Source organism: Erpetoichthys calabaricus, chromosome 2 (assembly GCF_900747795.2).
Source record: "Erpetoichthys calabaricus chromosome 2, fErpCal1.3, whole genome shotgun sequence".
Lineage (NCBI taxonomy): Eukaryota > Metazoa > Chordata > Cladistia > Polypteriformes > Polypteridae > Erpetoichthys > Erpetoichthys calabaricus.
In genome coordinates this window covers 218,430,273-218,447,908 of record NC_041395.2, presented here as the reverse complement: position 1 = coordinate 218,447,908, position 17,636 = coordinate 218,430,273, and the positions used below count along the sequence as shown (strand labels likewise).

At 40.6% G+C, this 17,636-nt stretch overlaps 1 protein-coding gene across 1 annotated transcript in view; it reads left to right on the top strand.

Annotated features, from left to right (window-relative positions):
- Positions 1-17,636, top strand: part of LOC114646814 (protein transport protein Sec24C) — a 115,429-nt gene that overhangs the window by 47,223 nt on the left and 50,570 nt on the right. The window contains 1 exon segment of the mRNA XM_051922637.1: positions 7,504-7,706. Within this exon segment, the coding sequence (XP_051778597.1) occupies positions 7,532-7,706 (175 nt within the window). The 5' untranslated portion in view covers positions 7,504-7,531.

Genomic DNA, 17,636 nt, shown 5'->3' with positions numbered 1-17,636 from the left:
GTTTCTTAGCGAGCACCTATGGGCCAAGGGTAACCTACATTCCAAATTTCAAGTCCCAAGTCCTCATGGTTCGGGAGATTTTATGATGAGTAAGTCAGTGGTATTTGGCTTTTTTTATATATAATATATACTGTATATAACAGAATAAATGTTTTGAAAACTTAAATGGATGAGTACTTAAACTCCCTCGTTTTTCCATATATTTCTGAGGTGCACATACATGCACATGATATCTCATTAGCCAGTGCACTTTTCGCTGCCTTAATATTTGACACTCATTTTGAATTAGTTAAGAAAAGGAAGCAATTAAGAGCCCATCATATTAAGAAAGTGAACCTAAATGAATAAATTGGTTTGGACAAAAAGCTGCAGCCATTACTGCTTTTAAGTAACCAAATTTGAGAAGGCATTTAGCATTTGTCTTTTTTCTCTCAACACGAGTTGTTTTATTTTTGTTTTTTTATTTAAAGTGTATTTGTATGTTTCTGCCTTAACATGATATAATTTTACTAAATAAATCCCTTTAATTGTAACATCATTCAAGCAAATTTTAAAAGGCAATTTATTTTAGCAAGTCCTTACAGTTAATTGGTTACTATTTTTACATTAGTAATTAAAAACACTTACTTTTGATTTATTCAGTATTATGATAAAACTCCAACTTGTTTTGCACTGCATGCTCATATGTCTTGCTCTTAAGTATACTGTGAGCTTTTTGAGCACTGGGAATTGAGTTTAACAAAAAGTCAATTAATAAATATGTATTCAAATTATTTCACTATCTCTCTCATTAATAGTGCTTGCCCTCCGAACTCAAGCTTGCATCTGCAGTGCACTATTGTGTAGTGTAAGAGTTTCTCTTGAGCAAATGACTTTCACAGTAGTCCACAGCTTATGTCCTTCCTCTCGTCTATCATCACACGAAACTCCTAAGCCTCTTTAATTTCATTTGTCTTCTCCCCATGTCTGGCCTAATGACAATATTTTTCATACATGTAAGTAAGGTTTGTCAACTATAGTATGCTATATTTTTACAAATATGTTGTGGAACATTCCCAATAGAAGAGAACAAATTAATAAAGTTGTCTTCACCATCCTAACAATCCATCCATCCATCCTCTTCCGCTTATCTGAGGTCGGGTCGCGGGGGCAGCAGCTTGAGCAGAGATGCCCAGACTTCCCTCTCCCTGGCCACTTCTTCTAGCTCTTCCGGGGGAATCCCAAGGCGTTCCCAGGCCAGCCGGGAGACATAGTCTCTCCAGCGTGTCCTGGGTCTTCCCCGGGGCCTCCTCCCAGTTGGACGTGCCCGGAACGCCTCACCAGGGAGGCGTCCAGGAGGCATCCTGATCAGATGCCCGAGCCACCTCATCTGACTCCTCTCGATGCGGAGGAGCAGCAGCTCTACTCTGAGTCCCTCCCGGATGATTGAGCTTCTCACCCTATCTTTAAGGGAGAGCCCAGACACCCTGCGGAGAAAAATCATTTCAGCCGCTTGTATTCGCGATCTCGTTCTTTCGGTCACTACCCATAGCTCATGACCATAGGTGAGGGTAGGAACATAGATCGACTGGTAAATTGAGAGCTTTGCCTTATAGCTCAGCTCCTTTTTCACCATGACAGACCGATGCAGAGTCCGCATCACTGCGGACGCCGCACCGATCCGCCTGTCGATCTCACGCTCCATTCTTCCCTCACTCGTGAACAAGACCCCGAGATACTTAAACTCCTCCACTTGGGGCAGGATCTCGCTCCCAACCCTGAGAGGGCACGCCACCCTTTTCCGGCTGAGGACCATGGTCTCGGATTTGGAGGTGCTGATTCCCATCCCAGCCGCTTCACACTCAGCTGCGAACCGATCCAGAGAGAGCTGAAGATCACGGCCTGATGAAGCAAAGAGGACAACATCATCTGCAAAAAGCAGTGACCCAATCCTGAGTCCACCAAGCCGGACCCCCTCAACACCCTGGCTGCGCCTAGAAATTCTGTCAATAAAAGTTATGAACAGAATCGGTGACAAAGGGCAGCCCTGGCAGAGTCCAACTCTCACTGGAAACAGGTTCGATTTACTGCCGGCAATGCGGACTAAGCTCTGACACCGATCGTACAGGGACCGAACAGCTCTTATCAGGGGGTCCGGTACCCCATACTCGGAGCACCCCCCACAGGATTCCCCGAGGGACATGGTCGGACGCCTTTTCCAAGTCCACAAAACACATGTAGACTGGTTGGGCGAACTCCCATGCACCCTCCAGGACCTTGCTAAGGGTGTAGAGCTGGTCCACTGTTCCGCGACCAGGACGAAAACCACACTGTTCCTCCTGAATCCGAGGTTCGACTATCCCACGGACCCTCCTCTCCAGAACCCCCGAATAGACTTTTCCAGGGAGGCTGAGGAGTGTGATCCCTCTGTAGTTGGAACACACCCTCTGGTCCCCCTTCTTAAAGAGGGGGACCACCACCCCAGTCTGACAATCCAGAGGCACTGTCCCTGATGTCCATGCGATGTTGCAGAGACGTGTCAACCAAGACAGCCCTACAACATCCAGAGTCTTGAGGAACTCCGGGCATATCTCATCCACCCCCGGGGCCCTGCCACCAAGGAGTTTTTTGACCACCTCGGTGACCTCAGTCCCAGAGATGGGGGAGCCCACCTCCGAGTCCCCAGGCTCTGCTTCCTCATTGGAAGGCATGTTAGTGGGATTGAGGAGGTCTTCGAAGTACTCCCCCCACCGACCCACAACGTCCCGAGTCGAGGTCAGCAGCGCACCATCCCCACCATACACAGTGTTGACACTGCACTGCTTCCCCCTCCTGAGACGCCGGACGGTGGACCAGAATCTCCTCAAAGCCGTCCGAAAGTAGTTCTCCATGGCCTCCCCAAACTCCTCCCATGCCTGAGTTTTTGCCTCAGCAACCACCGAAGCCGCATTCCGCTTGGCCTGCCGGTACCTATCAGCTGCCTCCAGAGCCCCACAGGACAAAAGGGACCGGTAGGACTCCTTCTTCAGCTTGACGGCATCCTTCACCACTGGTGTCCACCAACGGGTTCGGGGATTGCCGCCATGACAGGCACCGACTACCTTACGGCCACAAAAAAGCTTCTCTTCTATTTGTGATGTCCAAAACACCCGAGTTCCTTACTGCTCATTGCTGCATTATATGTTGTCTATGAAATTATTTTATAAACTGACCATCCTAACAAACCTGTTTTTTTTTTTTTTTTTTATTGTTGGTTACATTTCTGGGCAGTATCTTTGCACGGTATAAAGTATACACTCACCATCACTGCCTTGTTATACTAATTGATTTGTTATATTTCCCTTGAATGTCACAGATCAGGTGTATTTTATATTCTTATCCCATGCACGTCTTTTGGAAAGCGTTTGCTTTCCACGCATAGGATGGGCTATACAGAATGCAACAACTTTATAAATAACATGGCCACTTAATAAAATTCTCTGCTTGTAAAACAAAGCACTGTGTTGCAATATATTCCAGCCAAAAACTAATCGGCTCATTTGTTGGGCTTTAGGCATTCACTGAGGTATGTTTGGAGTATCGGAATTTAGATGTCTCCCTCTGGGTGCTCTTTTCTATTTCTGCACCCATCCTGCAGTAGCCATCCGTAGATCCACTTTGGTTGCCTCATACTAATTAACATTACAGTATGTGACTTCTAGTTGTAACGTATGTCAGACTTGCTGACTTGTCAATGAACCATGACAGTTTAATGACTGAAAGTTATTAAGCATATTGCATTCAACAACTGAGTGCTGACCTTCCAGCTCCCCTTTTTGTAATTGGCTACAGTCTCAGGCCCTTTTTTTCATTTTCCATTCTGTCATGGTACATAAAACACAAGACATCAGATGGACAAGCTTCTCTTCTATTTGTGATATCCAAAACACCCGAGTTCCTTACTGCTCATCGCTGCATTATATGTTGTATATGAAATTATTTTATAAACTGTTCCCAAAAATTTTTCTACCAAATTGGGCAGCATGACTGTTTCATCAGCTCAAACAGTAAACTACACACTGTGTAGAATGTATCTAATTTCATAGACCTGTCTTCTGTTGTGAACACCAACCCTTTCCTTGTTCAAGCCAAGCTAACAGTTTCTTTCCCTTGGGGAATGCAGTGTTGTACGAACAGTTGTTAAATGGGAAGAAATAACTCTCCCTGTTTCACATCATTCAACCAATAACATGGTTTTGTCAGCAAATGGCTACTTTAGATCATTAATTGCAGATACGGCTTACCAAGTATTTTAGCAAGGAAGCTCATTAAAAATCATATTGGAAGTGAGTGTAGTGTGCCTGTGTTTGTGTCAGGGAGAGACAGAGAATACATGTTAACCTAAACTTGTATTGACCAAATGTTCGCACTGTTTTAGAGAAAACAAAGAAGTAAAATTTATGATTTTGCTGTTTGAATAAGCTATACGTAAAACCATTTTAAAATAGGCAGGGTTACACTTAAAAAATGTATTACATATTAGTAATAAGGCGCAAATGTATGTGACAGTTTTGACCTTTGGTGGCATAAAGATACAAAATACAGTAAATGCATCTGTGTGTGTGTTGTTTTGGAACCATTAGGCTACTATATTTTTATATTCTTTGCACATCAGGTTATATTAAATAAAGGGTATTTACAAACCCTTTATGAAAATCATTAGGCTATATATCATATGTTGGCAGAATGGTTAAAATACTCAATTTTGTTTTTCTTTTTTGTGCCATATCACCCAGAACTGCTTATCATTATTGTGAGCCAGAGCCTGTTGTAGCAGCCCAGAGTGCAAAATAGGAATCCCAGATGGGTTGCCAATCTACTATAAGACATATGGAGAGTTGACCAATTTATGGTTACCAGTCAAATCTTACTTGCCACAGTACCTTTAATTATCAGCATCAGTAATCTTAATGATCATAACTGAAATGCAAGAATTTCATAAGAGGGAGTGATTAATGTTGTTGAATAATTTTTTTATGTTAATAGATAAATTCTGTTCCATAAGATGAGCGCTGTATTTCTTGCCTTGATTTAATACTGAAAAATTAAACAAGTATTTTTTCCCATTTAATGTGTCAGCCCATTACAGCATAAAAATAGTTTGTGTTATTATATGATGGTTATTTTCCATTTGCATTCCTGTTGTTACTCTAAATTGTTGACTTTTACAATAAAGTACATTTAGTAGAATTTCTTTCTCAGTGGGGCAATTTGGATACCAAAACCCTTTCTGAGGTGTATTTTTGTTGTACTTACAGGTGTTGCAGATTGTTCTGACTGCATGGTTTGTCTTCTGGTCCACATCGTAACACAGCACCAATCTGAAATCCAGTTAGGTCCATAAGTATCTGGGCAGTGACACAATTTTCATAATTTTGGCTCTGTAAACCACCACGGTATATTTAAAATAAAGCAATTATTATGTGTTTTTGTTTTTTTGTATGTGATATTGTATGAGCTGCTTAGGAATGATAGACATTTTTCTGCATAGCACCCTCATTTCCAGGGGCTCAAATGTATATGGACATTTGACTGAGAAGCTGTTTCATAGCCAGGTGAGAGCAGTTCCCTTATTATTTCATTAACTATTAAGCAGATAAAAGGCCTGGAATTGATTCCAAGTGTGGAATTTGCATTTGAAAACTGTCACTGTGAACTCTCAATATGAATCCAAAGAGCTGCCATGCAATAAAAACAGTCCATCATTAGGCTGAGAAAACAAAACAAACAATTTAGAGAGGTAGTGGGAACACAAGATGTGGTCAAATCAACCATTTGTTACTTTCTTAAAAAGAAGGAACTCGTTGGTGAACTCTGCAACATCAGAACGTCTGGAAAAGCACAGAAAACAACTGTTCTGGAATATTGCAGAATTCTGTCCTTGGTAAAGAAGAACCCCTTCACAATATTTAGCCAAACGAAGATTACTGTCTGGGAGTTAGACTTATTATTGCCAATGACTGTAATCAGGAGAAGACTTCATGAAAGTAAAGACAGAGGTTTTACCACAAGGTGCAAACCACTGTTAATCCTCAAGCATAGAAGCCTGATCACTTCTGGAATAATTTTCTTTGGGCAAAGGAAACTAAGATCAGTATATACCAGAATGTTGGAAAGAGAAGAGAAAAAGTGGCTTATGATCCAATGAGTACCACATCATCTCTGAAACATGGTGGAAGCAGTGTTATGGCATATGAGCGTGCTTGACTGCCAATGGAAGTCCGTCACTAGTGTTTATTGATGATATGACTGCTGACAGATGTAACAGGATGGATTCTGAAGTATATGGCTATGCTTGCGGCTCAGATTCAACCAGATGCTGCAAAACTGACAGGACAACTCTTCATAGTATGGATTGACAATGAGCCAAAACATATTGTGAAAGCAACCACAGCAGATTAGCTGTTTTTTAAAACAGCCCACAAAGACTTTTTTTATTTAGGAAAGCACATTAACAAGAATGCCACTATTTATTGTTGTTTTATCTCTGTTTTTATCTTTTTTTGTCTTTTGTTAAATATTTTTATGTAGCACTTTGAGATTTACTACTAATGTAAAGTGCCTTATAAATAAAATAATATTATTATAAAAAATCATGACAAGTATTTTTTTATTTCTGCTTCAACAAAACTTTTTCACTTTTTTTTGTTTGTAACCACGGAGATGCTTTTCTTCAGATTGAAATACTAAGCAGTGGTAAAATCTTTTTGCAGAAATGCAGTTTCACAAGGGTTTGAATACTTTGATTTGTTTGACTTCAGGCTGCCTATAAAAGCTATTTTCACATCAAACTTTTTAACAATACTTTGCTAATGAAATTCCAGCAAATAATGCTGGCACACAGTATGCACCAGCAAACCTCCTTTCACTTCTTTTAATGATTTAAAAAAAAAAAAAAAAAAAAAAATCCTTTCACTAGAAGTTGCAGCTATAGCGTAACTGAGCGGATGTTATATCAGAACAAATTGTTTATTCGCTGAATATGCATTTGAACACCATAATTTGTGGGCTATAGAATGTTATGTCTTTTTTTATAGCTGCTAGGTAATACATTAGCTTTCCAATAGGAATTAAATAGAAATTACTAAGAGAACATAACCTTTATTGTCATAATCGTAGTCAGTTATGAAATAAATTTTGACTTCTACCTTTGCTTCATCAAGTAATTAATAGTAAAGGCCTGTATCACTTAGAACCCTTCTTCACTGAAATAGATTATTGATTCAGATAGACATAACCATATTACTTTTTTATTACTTAATACATATACAAGTTAATAATTTTTGATGAAGACCGTTAAATGCCAACTTTTACAGATGAATGTGAATGAAATATCAGTTGTTTATCTTGGAATGACACTTGAATAAACAATCTTTTCTAGGTACTCTTTTTATAAATTCAGTTTGTACTGAAATATATTGCATCTTTTTATGCAAAGTAGTGAGTGGTGAAGATTTTAACATACATGCTTCCTTCTTTCTCTAGGTTTGTGTACTTCAGTAATGAGCTCAGAATGAATGTTAACCAGCAGACACATATGTCCTCTACTCATGGTCAGTCTCAGCCTGTATTCCCAGGTTACCACCAGTCAGGCTACAGTGGGCAGCCCCTGACTGGAGGACCGCCAACCCAATATGCACCATACAATGGGCCTGTTTTAGGATACCAGCAAGGGCCAGCTGTGCAAGGTAAATTAATATATTCTTTGATATCTTTATACATTGTTAATTAGCAAAAACAAATCTCCTAACTTTTGGTGACATGTTGGCACAGTGCTAGTACTGCTGCCTTGCAATAAGAAGACCAGGGTTTGTGTCCCAGGTGCTCCTGCATAATTTGCTTTTTCTCCCCATGTTTGTTTGGGTTTCCTCCCACAGTCCAAACACATGGCAGGTGAGGTAATTTGATGTTGATAAATTGGTCATATTGTGTGTCTGTGTGTGTTTGTGTTCACCCTGTAGTGATCTGGTGCTCTGTCCAGGGTTGTCCCAATGCTGCACCCAGTGATTGCTGTGATTGGCTTTAGCAGACTGATGCCCCTAACCAGGATAAGTAGATTAAAAACGATGAGATGAGTGAAAATCTGCTAATTTTATGTATGAGTTTAACTGGCATAATAATCAACAGCATACTTAATTTAACATTTATGTGGTTAACTGTGAACTTTGCAATGTATTGCAAATACTAAATGTATTATTTAATAAACCAGCATACCATAAATATTAAGAAATATTTAGAAAATAATAATGAAAGCAATGTCAGGAATAGATTTCTTTTCTCAGACACAAAAAAGATAAGCAAAAAAATGTGTTTTGAGTTCCATGGGGCAGTACTTAAGATGCATGTCACTATGCAGGTAGTGTTGTGTAGTGGAGTGGTTTAGACTTAGACTTCAAACACTGAGGTTGTGGGTTCAGATCCCAATGGTGACCATGAGCAAGTCATTTCACCTGCCTGTATTCCAGTTGGAAATACAAAAGAAATGTAACCTATTGTATCTGAAATGTTGTATGTTGCCTTGGATAAAGGTATTGGCCAAATAAGTCAATAATAATAATTTCCCTGTATTTATATTTTATGCTCAAATGCATGTGGTTGGGCTGCACTTTATGGTACAGGTGCTGTTTAGTTTGGTAAGATAGAGCATAAAAGTCTTTATTGATATTAGTATAAACTATTGTCCATGTCATTATGAAAGATATACCTAATCTGAGTGCATTATACACTACTTTTTTAGATCACCTCCGCTTTTCCAGTTTTTCTTTAGATTTAGTCAGTTGAAATGCAATGAATAACCTAAAATGGAGAAAAGGTAAGCATTAAACTGGCAGAGGTTTCAATTTAAAGGTTAGATTAGCAGGGAACAACTAATAGGTTACCTCCTGCAGATGTTCTGCAACAATTAGAGTAAATTAAGCCTTGCAAGTTGAAGCAAACATTTTACACAGGTGTCCCAACTTCTGTTGATTACATAAAAACCCTCTTGATAATGGCGAGAAAACAGCAATTATGAAATAAGACAGATCATTATTACCATTACTGATATGAAGAGATCTGGCACACCCAAAGTCACAACCCAATCAGAAGATAAATTTCTGAGGTTCACCAGCTTGCATGATAGGTACCTTGCAGCACAACAGCTTCAAGCACTGCTTAACAGTGGTCAAATAAAGCAAGTCTCAGTTTCTACTGTGAAGAGGAGACTTTGTACTGCGGGTTTGATAGGGTGCATGGCAGTAAGAAAGCCATTCCTTAAAGGACAAAATAGGACCTTGGAATACCGGCTGTGGACTGCTGCAGACTCTCACAAGCTGCACATCGTGGTCTGACCTCCAATTGGACACTCCATTTCTCCACAATAGTGAGTATATTTCACCACCAAGGGCCCTTGTTGAAGTATGTGTACTGTACAGTGGGGCAAAAAAGTAATTAGACAGCCACCAATTGTGCAAGTTCTCCCACTTAAAAAGATGAGAGAGACCTGTAATTTTCATCATAGGTATACCACAACTATGAGTGACAAAATGAGAAAAAAAATCCAGAAAATCACATTGTCTGATTTTTAAAGAATTTATTTGCAAATTATGGTGGAAAATAAGTATTTGGTTACCTACAAACAAGCAAGATTTCTGGCTCTCACAGACCTGTAACTTCTTCTGTAAGAGGCTCCTCTGTCCTCCACTCGTTACCTGTATTAATGGCACCTGTTTGAACTCGTTATCAATATAAAAGACACCTGTCCACAACCTCAAGCACTCACACTCCAAACTCCACTATGGCCAAGACCAAAGAGCTGTCAAAGGACACCAGAAACAAAATTGTAGACCTGCACCAGGCTGGGAAGACTGAAACTGCAATAGGTAAGCAGCTTGGTGTGAAGAAATCAACTGTGGGAGCAATTATTAGAAAATGGAAGACATATAAGACCACTGATAATCTCCCTCGATCTGGGGCTCCACGCAAGATCTCACCCCGTGGGGTCAAAATGATCACAAGAACGGTTAGCAAAAATCCCAGAACCACACAGGGGGACCTAGTGAATGACCTGCAGAGAGCTGGGACCAAAGTAACAAAGGCTACCATCAGTAACACACTACGCCGCCAGGGACTCAAATCCTGCAGTGCCAGACGTGTCCCCCTGCTTAAGCCAGTATATGTGCAGGCCCGTCTGAAGTTTGCTAGACAGCATTTGGATGATCCAGAAGAGGATTGGGAGAATGTCATATGGTCAGATGAAAAAACTCTACTCGTCGTGTTTGGAGGAGAAAGAATGCTGAGTTGCATCCAAAGAATACCATACCTACTGTAAAGCATGGGGGTGGAAACATCATGCTTTGGGGCTGTTTTTCTGCAAAGGGAGCAGAACGACTGATCCGTGTAAAGGAAAGAATGAATGGGGCCATGTATCGTCAGATTTTGAGTGAAAACCTCCTTCCATCAGCAAGGGCATTGAAGATGAAACGTGGCTGGGTCTTTCAGCATGACAATGATCCCAAACACACCGCCGGGGTAACGAAGGAGTGGCTTCGTAAGAAGCATTTCAAGGTCCTGGAGTGGCCTAGCCAGTCTCCAGATCTCAAACCCATAGAAAATCTTTGGAGGGAGTTGAAAGTCCGTGTTGCCCAGTGACAGCCCCAAAACATCACTGCTCTAGAGGAGATCTGCATGGAGGAATGGGCTAAAATACCAGCAACAGTGTGTGAAAACCTTGTGAAGACTTACAGAAAGCATTTGACCTCTGTCATTGCCAACAAAGGGTATATAACAAAGTATTGAGATGAACTTTTGTTATTGACCAAATACTTTTTTTCCACCATAATTTGCAAATAAATTCTTCAAAAATCAGACAATGTGATTTTCTGGATTTTTTTTTCTCATTTTGTCTCTCATAGTTGAGGTATACCTATGATGAAAATTACAGGCCTCTCTCATCTTTTTAAGTGGGACAACTTGCACAATTGGTGGCTGACTAAATGCTTTTTTGCCCCACTGCATATTAACAAGATCTAATCTCCAAGGGGGCCAACCACACCCCTCCAATCGCCGTCGAATTTGTTTGTATTTCATATCGCATCAAAAGATGCTGACACATTAGGGAGTACTTCATGAACCCACAAACGCAACTGGCTAAGCACTCTTCTTTGAGCTTCATGAAACTTCCACTTTGGCCTATGTTTACATAAGTCGTCAGCGCTGAGTAAAAAAAGATTCAGTGTCTAAGAATACCTCACTCGCTACTGCATTATTATCAACAAATAAAAAAACACAGGGCCACTACTTTTGTTTTTTCTATAACATCCCCAAATTTCAATCCAACCTGTCAAAGCATTTTTGAGATTTTGGGGTGTTTAGTTTTTATAAAACTAGCAGGTTACCCCTAAATATTTCTTAGCAGAGGCCTACTGGCTTAGATGTATAATCCTGGCAAATTTCAGCTTTTTAACTACTGTAATTGAGAAGTAGTGTTTTTGTTGGTGAGTGAGTCAACTTTATATATACTTTGTGTGTGTGTGTGTGTGTGTGTGTGTGTGTGTGTGTGTGTGTGTGTGTGTGTGTGTATATAATATACTAGCTGTCCCCCGTGGCTCCACCCGTGTAGTAGTGACAGAGTTTAAAAATCAATTTAAAAAAAATTGTATTAAGAAGAATTTATATTAATAGCTTTCCTATCCGTTGGTCTCTTGCTATACAATATTTGCTATCAGAGGTGAGAATGTAGCTATGATCTCTTTGCCAAAAATGTAAAAAGTTGGAAAGGTATCTCTGGCCAAGTGGAAGGTAGGTACACTCCCAACATCAAATGTTGGTACTGTATCGAATTGTGTTCAGCTCTGACGGGACACCAACGTGGGGAGAAGAGCACATGGCCGTGATAGCTGTGCCAATGAGCAGCTACCCTCTAAAACACACGTAGCTGTGATCTCTCTCTCTCAAAAACATCAAACGTTACTCCTTAACAATCACTAGATGATAATGTCTGCTGAACAAACTGGTACCGCTAGCTAAGCGGAGGCGAGGTACGCTCCAACGTTTGGCGAGAGGTAGATTAATTCGAATGGAGGCTGGCGCGTGAATGAGGATGGCCCCACCCAACTCCCTACTCCTGAGGTCCGGCCGGCATCGAACTACGATGCTTAACATGATGAGAGGAGTTGTAAAATCAAAGTTTTAGTGTAGAAGAAAGAAAGTGTAACACGTTGGCTGTGGAAAATGTTATAATCTTTAAAGGTGTTTTTCTAACAATGTGCTTTTGAAATGTGGTTTGTATGAAATTCCTTCAGACAACTTTTGCTATTTTAAAATAATTTTTGCATCATTTGCTGGCTAAAAGACTTACTTAAAGTATAACATAGATTGAAATTTCAAATGTCTCTTGCTCAAGGTGCTTTAATTTCCCAAATGTATGACCCTTTTTAAACATTTGTCCAGACTTTAAGGCGTTTTTTTTTTTTTTAACTGTTTTCAGAGTATCTTACATGAGTGATTAAAGTTTATTATAACTTAGTCTGCGTACTTAGGTGGATTGGCGATTCTAAATTGGCCTTAGTGTGTGCCTGGTATGTGGGTGTGTTTGTGTGTGTGTTCTGCGGTGGGTTGGCAACCTGCCGGGATTGGTTCCTGCCTTGTGCCCTGTGTTGGCTGGGATTGGCTCCAGCAGACCCCCGTGACCCTGTGTACGGATTCAGCGAGTTGTAAAATGGATGGATGGATAGTCTGCGTACAAATACAGAATTAGACAGTTAACTGGACTGAAGCTATCTGTAGTCAATCTTACCAATTCAAAAATATTACAAATATACCTTTACTGTGTTCATTACATTTTACATTTTGTACTCATAGACATCTAAAAACAGATGAATGTTGGCATTTGCATATTAATATTCAGCAAAAAACAAATGAATGTTGGCATTTGTATATTTGTGTTCAGCAATAAAATACAGTACACCCCCAAAATTTGCAGGGGTTATGTTCCTAGACCGCCCGCGAATTGTGAAAAAAACGCAAATTTTGGATGTGGTTAAAAAAAAATGCCTATTTTTATAGTTTAAACCCTAAATATGCCCCCAAAACATTTTAATTTAATTTCAAACTCAGCTTAATACATTACAAAAAAAAAAGAATGTAAAGTTAAACCTGGATACTGTACTGCTATGTCTCCCGCAGTGCTAGAATGTAAAATACAGATGATACCTCTATACAGTGCATCCGGAAAGTATTCACAGCACATCACTTTTTTCACATTTTGTTATGTTACAGCCTTATTCCAAAATGGATTAAATTCATTTTTTTCCTCAGAATTCTACACACAACACCCCATAATGACAATGTGAAAAAAGTTAACTTGAGGTTTTTGCAAATTTATTTAAAGTAAAAAAATTGAGAAAGCACTTGTACATAAGTATTCACAGCCTTTGCCATGAAGCTCGAAATTGAGTACAGGTGCATCCTGTTTCCCCGATCATCCTTGAGATGTTTGGATGGGAAGCGTCGGTGCACAGCCATTTTAAGATCTCTCCAGAGATGTTCAATCAGATTCAAGTCTGGGCTCTGGCTGGGCCACTCAAGGACATTCTTAGAGTTGTCCTGAAGCCACTCCTTTGATATCTTGGCTGTGTGCTTAGGGTCGTTGTCCTGCTGAAAGATGAACCGTCGCCCCAGTCTGAGGTCAAGAACGCTCTAGAGCAGGTTTTCATCCAGGATGTCTCTGTACATTGCTGGAGTCATCTTTCCCTTTATCCTGACTAGTCTCCCAGTCCCTGCCGCTGAAAAACATCCCCACAGCATGATGCTGCCACCACCATGCTTCACTGTAGGGATGGTATTGGCCTGGTGATGAGCGGTGCCTGGTTTCCTCCAAACGTGACACCTGGCATTCACACCAAAGAGTTCAATCTTTGTCTCATCAGACCTGAGAATTTTCTTTCTCATGGTCTGAGAGTCCTTCAGGTACCTTTTGGCAAACTCCAGGCGGGCTGCCATGTGCCTTTTACTAAGGAGTGGCTTCCATCTGGCCACACCTACCTACAGGCCTGATTGGTGAATTGATGCAGAGATGGTTGTCCTTCTGGAAGGTTCTCCTCTCTCCACAGAGGACCTCTGGAGCTCTGACAGAGTGACCATCGAGTTCTTGGTCACCTCCCTGACTAAGGCCCTTCTCCCCCGATCACTCAGTTTAGATGGCCGTCAAGCTCTAGGAAGAGTCCTGGTGGTTTCGAACTTCTTCCACTTATGGATGATGGAGGCCACTGTGCTCATTAGGACCTTCAAAGCAGCAGAAATTTTTCTATAACCTTCCCCAGATTTGTGCCTCGAGACAATCCTGTCTCAGAGGTCTACAGACAATTCCTTTGACTTTATGCTTGGTTTGTGCTCTGACATGAACTGCCAACTGTGGGACCTTATATAGACAGGTGTGTGCCTTTCCAAATCGTGTCCAATCAACTGAATTTACCACAGGTGGACTCCAATTAAGCTGCAGAAACATCTCGAGGATGATCAGGGGAAACAGGATGCACCTGAGCTCAGTTTTGAGCTCCATGGCAAAGGCTGTGAATACTTATGTACATGTGCTTTCTCAATTTTTTTATTTTTAATAAATTTGCAAAAATCTCAAGTAAACTTTTTTCACGTTGTCATTATGGGGTGTTGTGTGTAGAATTCTGTGGAAAACAATGAATTTAATCCATTTTGGAATAAGGCTGTAACATAAAATGTGGAAAAAGTGATGCGCTGTGAATACTTTCCGGATGCACTGTATGTACTGTAATTCATGCAAGCGCGTTTTCATTGCCAGAAGCCTTGGAAGGTGCAGGGTATTTCGGCGGCATCTTGAGGCTTAGACTGCCACATACTTGGGGGTTAATGCATCCCTGGACGCCAAATACATTTTTGCTGCACTTTAAGTAAACATCGCAATTCACAAAAAAAAAGTGAAATTTTAATGGAACACATTTTTTTTCATGTAAAGAGCATCACAATTACTGCAACACCTATCATTTTACACACTGCTAATGAACTGTAAAAACTATTTTAAAAACACTACTGGAACAATATGTACAAGGTGCAACTGACGCCATGGATGAAATTAAGTAAATCACTGTGCCAACTGCGCTTGAACTGGCAGCACGCAAGCACACAGAGGTAAGTGCTGATGCTTGCAAGCTAGTCTAGTGCAGTGGCTGAATCCCAGAGACAGTGAGGCTGCAGTGCTGCAGGGTGTCACGCTTGGGACACAGAATTGCACAGAAACACAGGAGATTGTAGAGACAGGAACTTTATTCAAACACTTCAAACAAACATGTCTCTTTCAGAAGTAAAACGAGCTCAGTATGCAGTTAGTTCTCAATTAAAGAATAGACAATCATTATAGGGGATCACAATGGGAACGGGACCCCCAACAAGAGCAGAGGATGTCTGGGGGAGGAGAGAGAAACAAAGCAATCAGCCAAAAAGGACAGGTGCTGTTCAGGCTTTTAAGTATGCGTAGCATCGCACAAGAAGCATATTACGCGACAGAGCAGCCACAAGTAAGCCCAGCAAGCAAGGAAGCAATGTAGTCTATCAGCGTTTTTTAAGAGGGGTTTTTTGAGAAGCATCTGTGTGTTCTAGGGGTGCGTTCAGCCCCCCTGCTCACAAGGGGTTGGCAGTGGTCATGAGCTGGTTGCTCAACGAATGTACGGCATTGACTGATCAGCTCCTGCGTGCTCACAAATGGAACTGGGAAACAACTATAGCTGGTTGTGGCAGTTTAAGGGTTAAGAGGAACAAAATGGAAAACACCAGAACACTCAGCTGGAGATGCATCACAGTCAATCAGCAGCAAGGAGAAATGAATAACGCTGTAGCGGTCCGGTGCCGCTAAGATTCATACCGTCGAGAAGATGGTGATTTATTTATTTTTATGGTAGAGATTCCGGGGATGCACCCAGCCTTGGCCCGACCCGCACGCACTCACAGAGACCAAAACAAAGCAAACTGGTAATCAAACAGCAAATAAAGAATGTAATGAAAACAAATGAAATAAATGAAAACAACAATACCACAGTAAATCATGAAAAATGGCAATGGATGAAATGTAATGATGAAAATAGATAGTCCAGAGATCCGCACGTTGAATGGGAATGTAAAGATTGTCCTATCGCTAGTTCCTGAAATGGCGAAGACATGTGGACGGGTTCAGGAACGCTTCATTCTTTGCAGGATGGCCATGAATCCACTTACAGTCCTCATGTACACAGGCAGACAGCAGACAATCCAGACGGCAACCACGAAACAATCCAGGACAAAACAAATAAGTACAGGTAACCCAACAGAAGGGACGCAGAGAGACAGGAACTTGAAACACAAATTACAAAAACTTTTTTTTTTTTGCTTTTGGTTACCAGCCCCCTTTTTAAAAGCCGCGCTGACATCCTTTGACCCCAACAGCCCCAGCACCCTCAGCAGAAGACCAATCAGAGCCACTGCAGGGACTGCTGGAAGTTGCAGTTTCAAATTCTATTGGCTACTTTCACCATCCCAAGCCATGTTTCCTCTACAGTTGCTTCCTGTTCTCCCTACAGTACAGTATTGCCACAAAAAAAGCCATAAAAATTGTGGAGGATATTTGCGGTTTCCACTAACAATTATTAGATAGGTTCTAAGGAAAAATCTGCGAATGACTGAGGCCGTGAACTTTGAACCGCGACTTTATGGGGGTCTACTGTACGTTGTTTTGCCTTCTTGGCTGTTACACATTTTTTTGTTAACACAGTATTTGTTGTATTAATAGGGACATATGTTCTGTGCCTTAAAAACATCAATAAATTTAAGTTTGGTATTAACAGACAGAGCAAGTTATATAATCACTGGTGTAAGCAAGCCAAGTAGCTATTTCGATTGAAACTTGCTTCAGTTGAAACATACCACAACTGTTGTTAGCACTACTGCCATACATTAGAAGTTTCTGCCACGATCCTCTACTGCATGCACCAGTTAGAAAATGAACAGAAGCTTGGATGGCCATTTATAGACTTTCTGATTACAATTGGAGAATAAATGCAAAGCTTCAATTCCTTTATTGGAACTGTATAGGATGCTGTTTTAAAAAGTGATTATTCTTATCACCATTTCATCTCCTCTTACATATTGGTGGCACTACAAGTTAAACAATTACAACTCACATCTGATGGGTTACAATTGGTCACATGATTGTGCTTTCAAGGCATACATGAGTTTGTCTAACTCCTTTATGCTATAAAACAGACACTAACTAAAGCCTCTTTTTATTTTATTATAGTAACCACAATTCTGGAAACTGTGCCCTGAAATTTTTCTGCTTCGAATGCAAAGGATTTCCAGACAGGAATTGTGTTGTTTCTCTTTTTGACATGTGTTAATGTGGTGCAGTAGCAGCACTACTGTGAGCCATTTTCATATGTAGTTTTTTAGACAACTTTTTCTCATGTATTATTGTGCCTATTGAATTAATTGATCTACACACACTGTATGCAACACTGAATTTCATTCAATACTACCAATACTGGAAAAAATCTAGTACAGTTATGTTTTTGGAATTTTATTAAATTGTGACATCCCTACTGACATTAATGCTCTGCTGTATAGAATCTGCTTCCTAC